The sequence below is a fragment of the Onychomys torridus genome, chromosome 4 (assembly GCF_903995425.1).
Source record: "Onychomys torridus chromosome 4, mOncTor1.1, whole genome shotgun sequence".
NCBI classification, from domain to species: Eukaryota; Metazoa; Chordata; class Mammalia; order Rodentia; family Cricetidae; genus Onychomys; species Onychomys torridus.
In genome coordinates this window covers 86,786,997-86,804,544 of record NC_050446.1, presented here as the reverse complement: position 1 = coordinate 86,804,544, position 17,548 = coordinate 86,786,997, and the positions used below count along the sequence as shown (strand labels likewise).

Sequence of the window (17,548 nt, the reverse complement as noted above, 5' to 3'; positions counted from 1 at the left end):
CTGTAGCAGTGGTTCTCAACCTGTGGGTCACGACCCCTTTACAAATCTCTAACTCCAAAAAAATGTTTACATTACGATTCGTAACAATAACAAAATTATAGTTATGAAGTAGCAAAATAATTTTCTGGTTGAGGGCTGCCACATGAGGAAATGTACTAAAGGGTTGTAGCATTAGGAAGGTTGAGTGTTAGTTATTTGGCACTCTTACCCTGCGAGGAAACATCCCAAAACAAGACAAATCCACAGAAGAGTTTTTATTAAGACAGGATAGGGGTTGGGGATTTAGCTCAGTGGTAGAGCACTTGCCTAGCAAGCACAAGGCTCTGGGTTCGATCCTCAGCTCAAAAAAAAAAAAAGAGGATAGGAAGAGACAGATGTGAACAGGCCTGTGGGACTGTGGTCAAGAGACACGTGGTCAAGAGAAAGGAGAGACCAGTGCAAAAATGGAACCGGTTTTATAAAGGGTGGGCCGTGCATGTGTACAGGAACACATGTGGCTACTCCATGCATGCGCATAGATTACATGGCTGTGCCCGCTTTACACAACCATGCAAAGCCAGGAGTCCTAGTCACACAAGATGTTTTGACCTGGAAATGGCTATTTTGAACCGGAAATAACTAGGCAAGAGTGTCTAGGTCCGCCGGGCACGCCCAACCGTGTGGGCATGTTGTGACTTCATATCATAGAACCTCTGCTCTAGACTTATAAGTCCCACCTTTCCCTTTGACACACTTCAATCAGAAGTATCACCATGGTATTCATGGCTATGCTACAAAGTATAATGTGAATCTTTTATAAAATATTTCTAACAGAGGTTTTTGATCCAGTCAACAAACTTCATGAAACCTGTGACCCTGTTTGCTAAACACTGGTGTCTTTGTGGGCTTGTATGGGTGCACATCGGGGATGAAGTATGTAATAAACACTTAGAATTCTTCCTCTGGTAACTGTCAGTTCCCTTTTAAACAAGGCAAGAGAAGTGCTTGAGTCCAAATTCAAGGCCAACCTGGACAACATGGTAAAACTTACATCTCAATAATAATAATAATTAATAAAGTTTGGGTGTTTTTTTCACAATCAAAATTCTAAACCACTGCTTTTCTAGTCTTTTCCTATCAAGGTATTGGCCAAACTCTCCTTAACTAAATCCACCTCCTTCCCAAATCCACCACCCAATCCACCTGTTAACAATTCACCAACAGCCTTAAAGGAGAGCGCAAGTCTCTCCAGAGAGATGAAGCAAAGCAAAGCAGCCCTGCCACATGCCAGTCACCCGTCCTGATCCAATCAAGCTGAGCAGCTCCCCCAAAGGAAGTGTCATCTCATCAGCTACTCTGAAGGGCCTGTCACTTAAGACTCTTCCAAGATTGTCCCTGTTGCCATGTAGCCGTCAGTTCTGATAAGATGCCAATTACCAAGATAAATGGCTTCGGGAAGCCTACATTTCTAAAACCTTTAAAAACCTGGTTCCCTGGCAACCCTTGCAAAATAAGAATCATGATGTCTTCTTGCAGTTCTTGTCTGTGCTGATACACTTCAGTCAATGCACAAAACAGCTTCAACTGAGTCTTTCTTGATTATCTCGACAGGGCCTGACTAGATAACCCAGACTGACCTCACACTCCAGGTCCTCCTGCCCCAGGCTTCCCAAGTGCTGGGGTTATACACAAACACTGCCATGCAAGGTTTGGATTCTTGATTTTTGGGTTTTTTTTTTTTTGTTTTTGACAGAACTGGGGTTGAACCTAAGGCCTCCCTCATGGTACTACATGCCCTAACACTGTGCTGTACCTACTACCTTTGTTAGTGTTTCTTTTGAGGCAGCCAGGGTCTCAGGGTGCCCTCAAAAGCCTTGAACTTGTGATTCTCTGGCCTAAGCCCCCCGAGTAGTTAGGATTACCAGCCTGCATAACCAGGCTTAGCTGGATTAACTTTTTTCAATGCATCTGACTGGAGCTTTACTACTGGGTAATGTTGGGGGAGGGGGTTGTCTGAGACAGAGTCTTGCTGTGTAGCCTAGGCTGGCCTCAACCTTAACAGTTCTCCTGAGAAGTGGGATTATAAGTACATGCCACCACAACCAGCTTCCTTTTCCATTTTGTGTTTGGTTTTTCGAGACAGGGTTTCTCTGTGTAGTTTTGGTGCCTGTCCTGGATCTTGCTCTGTGGACCGGGCTCCGTTTTTAAGGGAGACTTTTCTACTGGTGGCTTTACAAGTTTCCTCCACAATATAAATCCAAGGAGGCAAAGTGGAAATGAGGCTGAAAATATACTGTTTTTCAGTGGAGACCTTTCAAGGGTTCCTAGTGAGAACTTACTCAGGGGCCGAGATTCTGAGCTTGCTTTCCCCAGCAGGGCTTCAAAATGGATGATATGACCACCGGCGTAGTTACCAAGTGTTTGGAAGGGTCTGCACTTGGCTGTGCAGTGTGCTTTGATCTTGCAAGGGGGAAGGTCTTTTGCCCTGCCCCTTGGCATTGTTATAAAAAGCCCTTTTGAAACGACAGAAGGGGCTGGCAGATTTTGATCCAGGTCCTCCTGAAGAAGCTATCTTGTGTTTCTGTCTCCTCTCCGCCATCTAAAAGTTTCTTTTTTTTTTTTGAGCTGAGGATCGAACCCAGGGCCTTGAGCTTGCTAGGCAAGCACTCTACCACTGAGCTAAATCCCCAACCCCTAAATTTTTTTGTTTTGTTTTGTTTTTGTTTTTCGAGACAGGGTTTCTCTGTGTAGCTTTGGCATTTTTCCTGGAACTCACTCTTTAGCCCAGGCTGGCCTCAAACTCACAGAGATCCACCTGGCTCTGCCTCCCGAGTGCTGGGATTAAAGGCGTGCACCACCACCGCCGTATTTATTTATTATGTATACAGTGTTCTGTCTGCACATATTCCCACAGGCCAGAAGAGTGCGCCAGATCTCATTATAGATGGTTGTAAGCCACCATGTGGTTGCTAGGAATTGAACTCAGGACCTCTGAAAGAGCAGCCAGTGCCCTTAACCACTGAGCCATCTCTCCAGCCCTCTAAAAGTTTCTTACTCCTCTCTCCTCATAGGAACCCTTTAAAAGGGGGTAGCTGGCCTCTCACATTTCTCTTAGAACAACCATATGCCATTGAATTCTCTGGGCTTTAAAAATGAAATAAGGTTAGGGGGGGGGGCGAGGGCAGGCTTGTTCACAGTCTTATAGGCAGAAGCAGAATGAAAAAATCTTGAAGTGCAAATCTCTCTTCACTAAGCAAAATATTAGTGTGAAAAAAATAATTTTCTCTACATGTGGTCACCCATGCCTATAACTCCAACACTCAAAAACGCTAAAGAGAATCACTTCAAGGTCAAGTTGGGCTGCACAGTAAGTTCAAGGCTAACCTGGGGCTATAGAATAAGACCACCTAAAATGAAAAAAAAGGGAAATACCTTAGTATCTAAAGGCCTTGTGAAAGTTCTCTTGACTTCTGATGGAGAAGAGGGAGACTAACTGGCTGGAGTCAGGAACTGAACAGTGCTGGAGACTGAACTCAAGGCCTGATGCACGATTGCCAAGCTACATCCCCAAACCATACATCTTTCCAAACTCATTTTCATTCAATGATCTTATTTAATTCCAGTGAAGCGCTACAGAGTAGACAGGATCTTACACCTAATCAATTATATGAATACAGATGAAGTCTATTGAAATCGATCATGTCCCCACTCCAAAACTTACCAACCACACAAGTGAACAGATCCTGGACCCAAAACTTACTCATTGAAACTCATCCTAGAAATCACTGAAACAGCCAAGATTCAAGTCACAGAAAACTCATCAAAAAATACCCCACAACTAAAACAGAAGTCAACTGTTGGCAAATTATGGGAGGGAGGAAGGGAGGGAGGGAGGGAGGGAGGGAGGGAAAACAGACGTGGGCTACAGCTCACTCTGCCTATTCTTGCTAAAGTTTAATTCCACCTTGTGCTAAGTAAGGTCCCCTCTCCTCACTCTATCTAAGGGCTCAGAATGAGCTACAGTTCTTGCTGCCCTTCCCTGACACCTCAGTGTCTTCACCACTGGTCCCACCCCACATCATTTGGACCCTTGGTCAAATTATAATCATATTCTCCTTGTGGCAAGCCTTAAAGTGTAACTATTATATTAAATTTCACAAAACTCAAATACAGTATCTATATAACATTTTCCCCTCCTACGGACTAATGTGCTGGCCTTGCACATGTCAGCTATTACTGAGCCCTGCTACACAACCCTTCAGCTGTCTTCTTAGACAAAGGTCAAACCCAGTCTAACCAGCAAAGACTGTTTGATTTGCCAGTTCACACAAAAGTAAAAACAGATCTGCCAGAATTCTTCTCTTCAAGGGTGGCAGTCACACGTACACACTGACCGAATGAGGAAGAACAAGCCACTATAACAATCATGTAAAAAGTCTCTGTGGAAGGGTTCTGGCTTCCAGCTTGTGAAGCTCCTCTTGAATTTATCCTCCTTTTCCTTCTCCTTTGGTGGCTGGTGTAGAAAACGCACGTCTGTTCTGCTTTGAGAGCTGGCCGCGTTTGTTTCACTTAAAATCATTTCTTCGTGGCATTAACTCAGGAGAAAAGCAAGTGCTCACAGAACTCTCAGAAGAAACCCACAGAAACCACTGCACAAGTTATAGACAGAGGTCACTCACAAGGCTTTTGTAAGTAGAAGGAAAGGTGTGATTCCTCAAACCTCCTTTTGCTACGGAGTGCATGGCATTTGGAAGATGCTTGCCCGACACACCCCTCTGATTGAACTGATCCTTAACTGCATGGCACCATGGCAACACGTTAGAAAACCTCCTTCCCTTCCTGTCTCTACTGGAGTCAACATAAAAAATGAAATAAGAAAAGGCACTTTTCTGTGAATTTCAGGAGACCCTTCCTCCTACAACAGGGCAGAGTCCTGCGGTCTACACCTTCCTTCTGCAGCTCTTTCCAAGTGTGACCTTTAGGAAGCTCTTCCAACGTTAGGAAGGGAAATCTTTTCATTAAAAGAAAGGGCAGCAAAGACGCCAGAGGAAAGGAGGAAGCTTTCACCTTGCTTTAGAGAAAGGTGGATTTTCTCAAAGCTCCTGATCCAGCAGGACAAAATGCAAATCCCAGGATCAGTGTGCTGTGTAGGGGAGGTGAGCCAAATGCCCGAGCCACAGTACGGTACACCTTGGTACCCGAGTGTGGGAGTTAGCAGTGCCAGCCAGCACTGTGTGGCCTTATTTTTGGCAGATTATTGACCTCTGCTTCACAGAAATCCAAAGTAACATTTAATTCCACATTCCCCAGATCCCCACTGAAAATGTCCAAATACTCTTTGGAGAAAAGTACAAATTAAATTCTAGTGTTGCTTTTCCTAACCTTGAGGCCGCTGAACTTAAACTATATCCTAAACTCTCAAGAGGAAGGCCCTAGTTTGCTACTTATTGCTATGATAAAGACCTGACCAAAAGCCACTAGAGGAGGGAAGGGCTGGCTTGGCTTACACACCCGGACCACAGCCCATCACTGAAGGAAGCTGAAGCGGGCACGCAAGCAGAGCAAGAACCTGAGGAACCGTGGAGGAACCCTGCTGACCTGCTTGCCTGCCATGGCCAGGGCTTGCACAGCTTGCTTTCTTATACAGTCCAGGACCACCTGCCTAGAGTGGCACCACTCCCACGTCAATCATTAATTTTGGCAAAACAAAAACTAAAGATTCTCCTGCTTCAGCCTTCCAAGTGCTAGGATTACAGGCATGTCCCACCCACCACACCTGGGTGAACTTGTTCTTTAACATAAATATAGGATCGGAGAGATAGCTCAGCCGTAAAGAGGGTTAAGAGCGTGTGATGCTTCTGTAGAAGACCCGAGTTTGGCTCCTGGCACACAAGTCAGGCAGCTCACGTGTGCCTATAGCTCCAGGCCTAGGGGATTTGATACCCTCTTCCAGCCCCCATGAGCATCAGCACACACTTGGCATATACTCACACACATAAATATAAAATAATGAAATAAATGTGTTTTCAAGGATGTGCTAATTGGGTGAAATGAGTCATAGGCAGCTGTGACACCAAAACATCATTACACATGTAAGTTCTCTGTCTACCATCCAGAAAACAAGAGCGTACACTAAATAAAAATCAATATATCAGAAGATGCTAAAAACCCAAAAGAAACTAACAGCTCCCAAACCTTGCTACTTCATGTGGTGTATTCTGTGGATGTAAGTGCTACGTTGATTCTGAGCCCCAATATGCATTAATAAGTAAAATTATACCAACATTCAGAAACATGGTAACACTCCAGGCCCGGAGTTTACTCTACAAGCTCAAAAGAGCTTTCTCTGCAAAGACAAAGCAAATCGATCTCTGTACTCAACAGAGTTCTTTCAACCACAAAGGGGGAGAGCCACAGCACGTGCAAGAAAATGGGCACAACGGGGGGGGGGGGGGGGGGGTGTAATGAGAGCAAATCCAACCAGTCTCAAAAAAAAAAAAAACATGTTTTCTCTCATGTGTGGGTCCTAGATTTTGCAGACATATAAAGTCATGTGTCTGTGAAACTGTGTGGAAGAAGGGAAACTGAGGAACAAAGGGAACTAACCAGAGTAGGACACGGGGAGAAGGGGTGGGAGGAAGCTCAGCATTTATGTACTTGTGGGAAAAAGCAACATAGACGACGAACAAATAACACGCACAACGGAGAGTCTTTTAAAATGGACATTTCTCTGTAAAACAAAGGGAAGGGAAACAACGAAGAGCGTGATGAAGAGAATGTTTTAGTTCTCGGACCTTCCCAGTGGGTTGGGACAGCAAGGTTTCAGGAAGCCTTACAGCTGGTAGCAAATACCTAGCCAATGAGGAGCTTCCCCTGCTGCCCTTTGCCTGCTGCAAGCCAGGCATGCGGGCTCCATGAATGCGCCACTTGCCCCACCTGCTGGTCACAGCTAAAACTGTGCTCTGACTCCAGTTTCGCCCAGCTGAGGGAGAGCACAGCTCAGGCAGGGGCTGGTACCTGGGACTGGCCGGAATGTCTTCCCCATGCCGACGGAGGATAGGACCTAGGCACATGTTTTCACACCTAGCTACACCTCTTGTCCTGGGCCTGATGTTCTCTGTTGTTTTGGAGCTGGAAAGGGGCTTCAGAGGTGGAGTTAACACACATTTGACAGAGAAGTAGATTGCTCTTTATTTGATGTAGTTAAAAGACACAATTTTACTTATCTTGGTTTTGTTTTGTTTTATTGTTTGTTTTTTATTTTTTTTCCAAGACAGGGTTTCTCTGTGTTGTTTTGGTGTCTGTCCTGGATCTCGCTCTGTAGACCGACCGCACTGGCCTCAAACTCACAGAGATCTGCCTGGCTCTGCCTCCCAAGTGCTGGGATTAAAAACTTGAGCCACCACCGCGCCGGCTTGTTTTGTTTTTAATGTGTAGGGCATTTGCTCAGAGGAAGGCAACACATTCCGTAACCCTCCTCACACAATGACCAGGTTTCTATGGGGTGTGTTATAAACGGAGGAGCCATCCTTCAGGCACCCTGCTCTGAGCACACCCCAATTTACAGATTTGCTTTCAACTCTGGTTTCTTGGGGGGAGTGGTGTCCTGCTAGATCTGATGGCATATGTCTATAATTCCAGCATTTAAGGCAAGAGGACCAAGAGCTCAAGGCCATCTCAAGCTACAATATCATGTTCCAGGACAGCCTGGGCTGAACAAGAGACCTTGCCTCATGTAATAGAGAAAGGAGGAAGGAAGGAAGGGAGGGAGGGAGGGAAGGAGGGAGGGAGGGAGGGAGGGAGGGAGGAAGGGAGGAAGGAAGGAAGGAAGGAAGGAAGGAAGGAAGGAAGGAAGGAAGGGAAAGAAAGAAAATCCTTTAAGGAGAATTTGTGTTGATAAAATGCTGTTACTTCACACTTCTAAGTAAGCCACACTCCTGAGCATGGCAAGGACAGACTGAATCTAACTCTTATACAACCGCACAAAGAACACAAGGTTAAATGAACAGACATTAAACCATACCAGCACAATTCCAGATGTCCAAGGAATTCCAAACACACATACATGAAAGTCACACAGCACATTCTCGGTACTTACTAGCTGAATAGTTTAAAGGCTCCTGTCATAAATGATAATGATCCTATTCACACTGGAGAACTATAAAGGTATCTATAGTGACTTTCTCACAAAATACACATCAATTAACAGTCTCTCGGTGTTAGTAACTCAATTTCATAAATACAAAAATAAGACTATTATAGAATTGATGAGCTAAAACAATATATGATTTTGATGGAGAATGAGAAGTTCAAAGCCAGTCTGCCCTATGTGAGACCCTGTCTCAAAACAAAACAAAAATTATTACATAGAAAGTGAAAGGCAGCTACTAAACAATTTTCTAGCATAAAATATATTACCCCAAATAAAGTTATGAGTAAAATGTGGAACAGCTGAAACTTTTATTAGTGTGATTTTTAAATGCATGAAGCCATTATCAAGTCACTACAGTATTTAAGACCATTCAATCATAAAAACAGTGTGACTTTTATTTTTAATGCTTCTATGGCTGTTGTTGAAAAAGGATTCATGTAGCCCACAGTGGCCTCTAACTACTGTGTAAGTTCTGAAAGTCTGCCTCCCACTCTGAATTCTGTAAAGAGTCCAACACCATACCCAGGGTTTATGTGGTGCTGGGAAGCAAACCCAGGGCTTTATGCACGCTAGCCAAACACTATCAATGGAGTTGCATCCTCAGCCCTTAAAATGCTTTCCTGCTCCATGTTTTAATTAACAAATGCAGAGAATATGCTGGGAATTGTATATTTTAAAAGTATCTGGTCCATTTGATTTCAAAATATATTAGCTGTAAACTTATAGACACAACATTATGCATGGTTTCTTCAGAATAAGTAAAACACTTTGAGGATGAATTATCTGTGTAGATTATGGAAATATGTGGGTGGAATAATGGCCAGTGGGAAAACAGCACACTGCTAACAAGAAGAGCTACACAGGACACTTGATGCCCACACAATGGCTCACAGTAAGAAGAAAGAATGCCAAATACCTTTTCCTCACAATGTAGCCCAGATTGTCCTGGAAGTCACCATGTAACCTGGCTCCAAAATGTAATCCTAAAGCAATTTTCTGTTCAGACACTCAGGCACTTTCAGCTTCTAGCTAAGCTAGCTTCAGTCTTTTGGAAAAGTGAAAAACAGTCTTAGAAGCTGTTGCTAGAGTCCGAGTTTAATAAGTTTACAGACACTGCTGGCTGTCATGATGCCAGTAACCCCCTTGAGTCTCAGGGACAGAACAAGCCTAAGACACCTGCCAAGACCTGATGTGGCACCAAATCAGGTTCTAAGGCTGAGCACCAGAGCCAGACACTTGCCTTTTACAACGTATAAGAATCTCAGCAATGGCTAGTGTTTACTACTCAGGCCAGGGAGTAGTTACAAAGCAAAAAAAAAAAAAAAAAAAAGGTAAAATAAATAAATAAATATACCTTCCAAGTTCTGCTTTCCCTAGTGCAGTAATTTATAGCTTTCTTGCTTTTTATTGGCTAGACGTAACTAAAAAGTGGTCAGACTAGGAATGGCAGCGCAGATAAAGGCCCGCTGTAGCAGGGATCGTAAACGGCCTCATTAATAAGATCAAACCTGAGCCAGGTATTGGGGTGAACGCTGGAAGATCAGAGAAGCAGAACAAGCCACAGCTTCCTCACCTCAACAGTTCCTCAGCTGATCCTGTTTCCTCAGCCTGGAAGCCTCTGAGTCCTCATCCGAATGGGTCTCAGCTGAACTGCTGCTAGAAGCCTAAAAGCTTAACCAGCCAAAAGCTTCTAGTTTCTGGTCTTCACGCCTTATATACCTTTTTGCTTTCTGCCATCACTCCCCGGGATTAAAGGCATGAGTCACCATGCTTGGCTGTATCCTTGAACACACAGAGGTCCAGGTAGATCTCTGCCTCTGGAATGCTAGGATTAAAGGAGTGTGCTACCACTGCCTAACCTCTATGTATTGTGGCTGTTCTGTCTCTGACCCCAGATAAGTGTATTAGGGTGCACAATATTTCGGGGAACACAGTACCACCACAGTCAGCCTGGGCTACATAGTGAGATTTGTTTCTTTCTTTCTTTTTTTTTTTTTTTTTGGGCTTTTTGGTTGTTTTGTTTTGTTTTTGTTTTTTGAGACAGGGTTTCTCTGTGTAGCTTTGCGCCTTTTCCTGGATCTCACTCTGCAGCCCAGGTTAGCCTCAAACTCACAAAGATCCACCTGCCTCTGCCTCCCAAGTGCTAGGACTAAGGGCATGCGCCACCACCGCCCAGCTTCACTTTTTTTTTTTTTTAAAGTGAACCACACATATACATCTGCCATAAAAATATGGATAAGGAACACAAAGCTTTACCAGTATCACTACACAGCCTTATAATTACATTTAAACATGAGGGGGAAGAGATGTGGAAACATCACAACAGTTCTCTCTCTCTCTCTCTCTCTCTCTCTCTTTCTCTCTCTCTCTCTCTCCCCCACCACTCTCTCTCTCTCCACTCCCCCTCCACGCACGTGGTATATCTGTGTATTCAAGCCTTCAGGTATGCTTGCAAAAGTCAGAAGACATTGGGTATTTTCCTCCATTGCCTTCTGCCTTATTTACTTCAGACACTGTCTCTCACAGAACCTGAAGCTCGGCCAGGCTGGCAGCCAGCAAGCTCTAGCAATCCTCCTGCCTCTGCCCCAACCACACAGTGCTGGGGTTACAGGTGCAAACTGCAACGCCCAGCTTTTTACATGGTGTTGGGGATCTGAACTCAGGTCCTCATGCTTCTGCAGCAAGAGTTCTGACCACTGAGCCACCTCTTTTCAAACTGTACCAGAAGCTCAGAGAAGTAATAGAAAAGAATGGCTCAGTGTTGGGGATTTAGCTCAGTGGTAGAGCGCTTGCCCAGCAAGTGCAAGGCCCTGGGTTCGGTCCTCAGATCCGACCAAAAAAAAAAAAACAAAACTAAACAAAACCGGCTCTGGAGTCAACAGACCCAGGTTGAACCCAGGCTCAGTGAGCTTCGGATTAATTGTGAATTAGTAATTTAACCATAACTGTGAGTGACTTAGCTGTGCCTCGATGTGAAAGTCTCATAACTAAGTGTTCAATAAATGTTCACTACTTACTATTATCTGCAGGAAAAGGGGTAGGGGAGGATCGCAAAAAATGCTAGCAGTCCTTAATTTCCTCCCTGTTAACAACTCACCAAAACAATAATCATGCCAGGTGGTGGTGGTGCACATCTTTAGTCCCCAGCACTCAGGAGGCAGAGGCAGGTGGATCTCTGAGTTCGAGGCCAGCCTGGTTGATATAGTTAGTTCTAGGCCAGCCAGGACTACATAGTACAATCTTGTCTCCAAAAGTCTCAGCCATTGTAGAAACACAAAAGGACATCCAAACAGAAAAGGAGGGAGTTCAGTAACCCCTACTCCCATGTGACATTAATTATGTATATTATATATAATTATATATATGATTTATATAAATTTATATAACAATGCTAACAAAAACATTAAAACTGAAATTCAGAAAGGTTACAGAATACAAAATTAACATACAAAATATAGTTGCTTTTTTTAGTATAACAAGCAATATTGGTGAAAGTGGAAAAAAAAAATCAAAAAACCGACACCAGCAAAACACTTTAAATAAAATACATATAACTACATTTAGCCAAAGAAGTGACTGACGTCTGCAGTGATGATTATAAAACATCACTGGAAACAACTGCAGAAGACACTGAATTACAGATTTTCGCAGAGCCTTCCCGCATCCATGGACGGAAGAACTACTACTGTTCAAATGCCCGTGATTGTTGTTGGGGGTTTTGCTCTTTTGGGGGGCCTAGCCACCCAGCTCCCAAAGAAATCACACATGGAGGCTTATTCTTAAGTATGAATGCCCAGCCTTAGCTTGGCTTAGTTTCTGGCCAGCTTTCCTTAAGTTAACCCATCTATCTTTTTGCCTCTGGGCTTTTCCTTTTCTATTCCTGTATACCTTTCTTTGTTTCTTACTCCACAACTTGCTGTGTAGCTGGGTATTCGGATCTCTCCTCCCAGATTTCTCCTTCTATCTATTCTCTCTGCCTGCCAGCCCCACCTATCCTTTCTCCTGCCTTGCTATTGGCCAGTTCTTTATTGGACCATCAGGTGTTTTACACAGGCACAGTAACACAGCTTCACAGAGTTAAAACAAATGCAACATAAGCAAAAGTAGCATACCTTAAAGTAATATAATATTCTACTACCCGTAATACCCAAAGTGATCTACAGATTCAGTGCGCTACCCGCTGAGATACCCAGACATTCTGTACAGAAACAGAACCACCACTCATAACATTTGGATGAAACTGTAAAAGACCCTGGATACCTTGAGCAGAGGAACAAAAGTTAAGCATTACAGTGTCAGACCTCAAAACACACTACAAAGGCAACAGGCTGCGCTGTATGGTCCTGGAACAAAGACAGCTGGTGGCTGAAATGTACTATTAAAGCACTCCATGCCGAGTTCAGTTCCACCACCGGAAAGGAGGAGCCAATGAAACAGAACAGAAAACCCCAGGGATACATGTACATATCCATACCCAAGAGACATAAACTATATACAAAACCAACTCAAAGTAAATTTGAAACTGTCAGGAAAGACATCTCAGAATATGGCTCTGGGCAAAGTTTTCTCTGGATAGGACCTCCAAAGCCCAAAAAACAGAAGCAATTTGACAAATGGGATCACATCAAAAGAAACCACCAAGAGTGCGAGAACAGCCTACAGGAGAGGAAATGTCTGCAAACTGTTTACCCAGCAAAAGAGGACTCTGTAAAATATGTAACAACCTCAAACTGTTCAATGCACAAAATCATGAGAACAAACTATTTGCCTAGGAGTATCTAGAAATTTTTCAATAAAAGCAAAAAAAAAAAAAAAAAAACAACTATGAGAGAACACCTTCAATCCCAGCACTCTGGAGGCAGAAGCAGGCAGATCTCCGAGTTCAAGGCCTGCATAGTCTACATAGTGAGTTCCAGGCCAGCCACGTCTACATAGTGAGACCCTGTATGCAAAAAAACAAACAGAAAAATAAAAACAAAAAAAAAACTGTTAAAATAAAGCTGGGGCACTCCTGCAATGCCAGCAACTGAGAACCAGATGCAAGCTGAGCTACATGGCAAGATTATGTCTCACAAAACAAACAAACAGTTAAATAAAGAAAGCCAGATGTGGTGAAGTACCTGTGTAATCCCATACCTTAGAGTACAGGCAGAAGATCCTGAGTTGAAGCCAGCATGGGCTACAGAGTTAGATCCTGTCTAGAAGAGGAGGAAGAGGAGGAGAAGGAACTTGGAAAATAACAAGGACTAAGGAAGATGCAGAGACATGAACTCTCTTATGCTGTGGGAACATCAATTCCTACAGCATTACAGAAAGCAGTATGGATGTTCTAAAAAAAAAAACAAAAAACAAAAAACAAAAAACAAAAAAACCAGTAGGTATTCCACAATGCTACTATTAGGTACATATCCAATAGAACTGGAATCGATATGCATAAGAAACACTGGCATTCTCATGTCTATTTTTATTTACATGTTTGTGTGTGTGCATGTAAGCATATGCCATGTGTGCAGGTGCCCTCAGAGGCAGTTAGTTAGGAGCATTTGTCTGGAGGACACAACTGCCTTTAACTAGGGCTCCAAGGATCTGATGCCCTCTTCTGTTAGCATTGCACTTATGTGCACAAAAACACATATATAATTGGGGGGGAAAAAAAAGGCTTTTTTCAAAAGGAGAGAATATATAGACACAAAGGATGATTATTCAGCCAGCCTTCAGAACATTAGAATGAAATGATCACTAGCAGAAAAATGGATGGAACTAAAGGATTTTATGTTAGGTTAAATAAGCTGGGTACACAAAGACAAATACTGTATTTTCTCATTTATATGTGGAAACTAAAAAGCTGATCTTAAAGAAATATGGAATAGTGGTTATGAGAGGCTAGGAAAGGTGTGGGGAAGGAGGGATTAAGAAGATGGTTAATGAGTACCGGAGTACATTTGGATAGAAGGAGTAATTTCTAAAGATCAAAAACAAAGTATGATAACTATGATTGAAAAAATAATTATTAGACAGCAGCTAGCCTGGGGGATTTTTAATACTGCCAACTGTCTTAGGGTTTCTGTTGCTGTGACGAAACACCATTACCAAAGGAACTTGGGGAGGAAAGGGTTTATTTGGTTCATACTTCCATATCGCTATTCACCACCAAAGGAAGTCAGGACAGGAACTCAAGCAGGGCAGGATCCTGGAGGCAGGAGCTGATGCAGAGGCCATGGAGGGATACTGCTTACTGGCTTGCTCAGCCTGCTTTCTTGTTGTTGTTGTTGTTGTTGTTGTTGTTGTTGTTTGTTTGTTTGTTTTTCTGCTTTCTTATAGAATCCAGGACCACCAGCCTAGGGATAGAACCACCCACAATGGGCTGGGCCTTACCCCATCAATCAATAATTAAGAAAATGCCTAACAGCTGGATCTTATGGAGGCATTTTCTCAATTGAAGCTCCCTCTTTTCAGATAACTCTAGCTTGTGTGTCAAGTTGACATAAGACTAGCCAGCACACCAACACAAAGAAGTAATATATTTCTAACATGATAGGTATATCAAATTCTTCTGATCTCATCATTACACACACTGTTGCCATATTTTGAAATGCTACTTGATACCCCATAAATGTATAGTCACTGTGTGTCATTTAAATTTAAATATATATATTGGGGCCAGTAAGATAGCTCTATAGCTTGTTGTACAAGCCTAATGACCAGGGTTCTATCCTGGTAACCCATGGTGCAAAAAGAGAATAGACTCCAAAAGGTTGTCCTTTGACCACTCCTACACCACACACACACACACACACACACACACACACACACACACACACAGTATTTCTAAAAAATAAATACTAAACAAAGTCTCGCATTTTACGAAGTTAATGATTGAATCAAGGATATCATCACATTTCAGCTAGGGTATTCAGTGAAGATGACTGGCCTGAGGATTTGGTTATCAAAGTCAGTGAGCTCAGGGCTCATACCACCCATCCTAAGAAGGGAGGATTTCAGAGCCTCTTGGTTCCCAAATAAGTTACTTTGGAGTAGTACATATCCAGAAGTTGTTTCCATTTGCAGTCTAAGTCATCCAGAGGCAAAGCAAAGGATGTACACTGTGTGGGATCCCTGCACTGCTGGCCAAAACTCCATTGATTGTTTAGCTTTCATAGCTCTGCAGTTAATCCTGATTTAAGGCACCGATGTGCCCACCATAAGAACAGAGAGGCCTCAGGAAGGTTGGTCAGTCTTTAGGTACCCAGAACAGTACGCTCAGCAACACGAAATATGAATCTGAAGAGTGGAGTGGATCTTAGAGATCACCAATCCAAACCAAAATGAAGACATAATCTTCCTTCCACACGTCCCTTCATCCAGATGTGGATGACAACAGAGACTGTTACCAAGGCAATGCTGGAATGGGATAAAGGAAACACTGGATAGAGGAACACCTCTCTGAGTAAACCTGTTTGGGTTCATGCACCCAGGGAGAAACCTCTCCGAGCCCGTGCCGCATGAGGGGAGGGGGGTTAATTTCAGTGACAGCGCGCGGTAGCCGGGACACCCTCAGACTCCGGGACCCCGGCGCCAGCAAAACCCGGAGGCCGGTCGGTCGCCCCGTCTTTGGACCGCCAGCAGCCAGGGGCCTGCGCGTGCACCGTCCACGCGCGCCCCCCGGCTCCGTCCCGCGCAGGCGCCGTGGCGCTCGCGCGCGCGTCCTGCACGCCGGCTGGCTGCCGCAGCGGTCCGCACCCCTTACCCGTGTGCTAGCTCCGCCGCCTCGGCCTCCAGGCTCCCGGCGGCCGCCTCGCGGGGCGCCGCCTCCTCGGCCTCCGCGGAAGCCCCGGCCTCGACCCCGCCGGCCGCCTCCGTCCCCGCCGCCTCCTCTCGCCAGCGCCGCCGCGGCTCCGGCCCGCTCTCGGTCCCCTCCGGGCCGGTCCCGACCGCCCCGCCGCCCGCGGCCGCCCCGAGCCCCGCGCTCAGCCTGCATGAGGCCGCCGGGCGAGATGAGCGCGCGAGCCGCCGCCCAGAGCGCAGGCCCCACCGGAAGCGGCCGAGCACGGGCCCCGGGGATCCCGGTGCGGGGCCCGGCCGGGGCGGGGACCGCAGGAGTGGTCTGTAGTGAAAGGACGCTATAGAGTCACTGAGGGTGATCGCTCTTAATTCATACGAGTATTTGCATGACACCAAGCCCGAGATGTACAGTGAGGTGTTTGGTTGTTTGTTTGGTTAACTTACTAATTGAAAGAGGATATGTCGTTTTAAAATCGGGATTCAGGAAGGAGGTGTGGGTCTAGGGTGAGCCCCACGTGGCAGGTGTGGACAGCAGCTCAAGTGGATAGAGAGGAAGATGGGAAAGTGGAAAGGTACTTGAAAATCTTGAAAAAAACTAGTAAACATAATTGCTGTAACTCACATTTATTGAGCGCTTGATTCTCATAGGTACTCGTGTTACCTTTGTTTGGCAATGAGGTAACAGCCCTGGAGAGGTTAACTCACCTAGCAGGACTTGCCTAGACAAGGTAGCAGCAAAGTTTTAGAAAGCCCTGAGAGGGGATTGGGGATTTACCTCAGTGGTAGAGGCCCTGGGTTCAATCCTCAGCTTAAAAAAAAAAAAAGGCCTGAGAGAGCTGAGAATGTAGCTCAATGGTAGAGCTACATTCGTCTTTGGCACGGGTGAAACACACACACACACACACACACACACACACACAGAAGCCAAGGTTAATCCTGTCTTAGGGAAGCTACATGAAATAATGAAAGCAAGCTGGTGGTGCCACGTATGCCTTTAATCCCAACACTCGGGATTCAAAGGCAGGTGGATCTCTGAGTTCATGACCAGTCTGGTCTACAGAATGAGTTCCAGGACTACACAGAAACCCTGTCTCAAAAGACCAAAAAATAAAAAATAATGAAAGCAAAGGATGAAAATCAGCCTGGCAAAAGAAGTGTCACCTTCATCCCCAGCCTTTCATGACCCTTCCTAATAGCCATATGTTGTTTCTAATTGCACACAGAACTATACAGACAGTACTGTGTCCAGAATTTAAAAGAGAGATTGGCCTGAAGTCCTGAACTCACAAAGAAGATAATTATATAAACCGTGATTTCTGCTACAGTGAGCTGAATGCAATAAGAGGTTCAAGACAAAAGCCAGATGTAGGCTTTTCGTGAGTAGAAACCCCAGCTGCAGCCTGCTGACTGAACCGGAGCTAGCCCAGCTAATAGGTGGAAGGGAGTGGGAGAACCTATGAAGATGAGGGGACCCCTGAAGGTCTGTCAACTTGAGAGATACACTGTCTTTAAAATGCTTGTCCCTTGCAGATCACTTAAAGCTCACCAGACACCGTACACTGTAGAACTCCTTCACCAGAACTCAGCAGGCCTACGATGTGAACTACTGCACTTGGGCTTGGAACCCAGACTGAA

At 44.7% G+C, this 17,548-nt stretch overlaps 2 protein-coding genes and 1 non-coding gene across 5 annotated transcripts in view; 1 reads left to right on the top strand and 2 right to left on the bottom strand.

The window, feature by feature from the left end:
- The window catches only part of Aven (apoptosis and caspase activation inhibitor), a 158,286-nt gene extending 142,105 nt beyond the window's left edge, over positions 1 to 16,181 (bottom strand). For all 3 annotated transcript variants that reach the window (XM_036183843.1, XM_036183842.1, XM_036183841.1), the window contains exon 1: positions 15,879 to 16,181. In XM_036183843.1, coding sequence (XP_036039736.1) covers positions 15,879 to 16,109 — 231 coding nt within the window. In that variant the 5' untranslated portion in view covers positions 16,110 to 16,181. The remainder of the gene's footprint in view (positions 1 to 15,878) is intronic.
- Positions 1 to 17,548, top strand: part of Chrm5 (cholinergic receptor muscarinic 5) — a 64,556-nt gene that overhangs the window by 32,052 nt on the left and 14,956 nt on the right. The gene's annotated exons all lie outside the window — the stretch shown is intronic.
- Positions 7,409 to 7,537, bottom strand: LOC118583311. Its single transcript, XR_004944895.1, has one exon. It is a non-coding gene; the product is annotated as a small nucleolar RNA SNORA11 (small nucleolar RNA).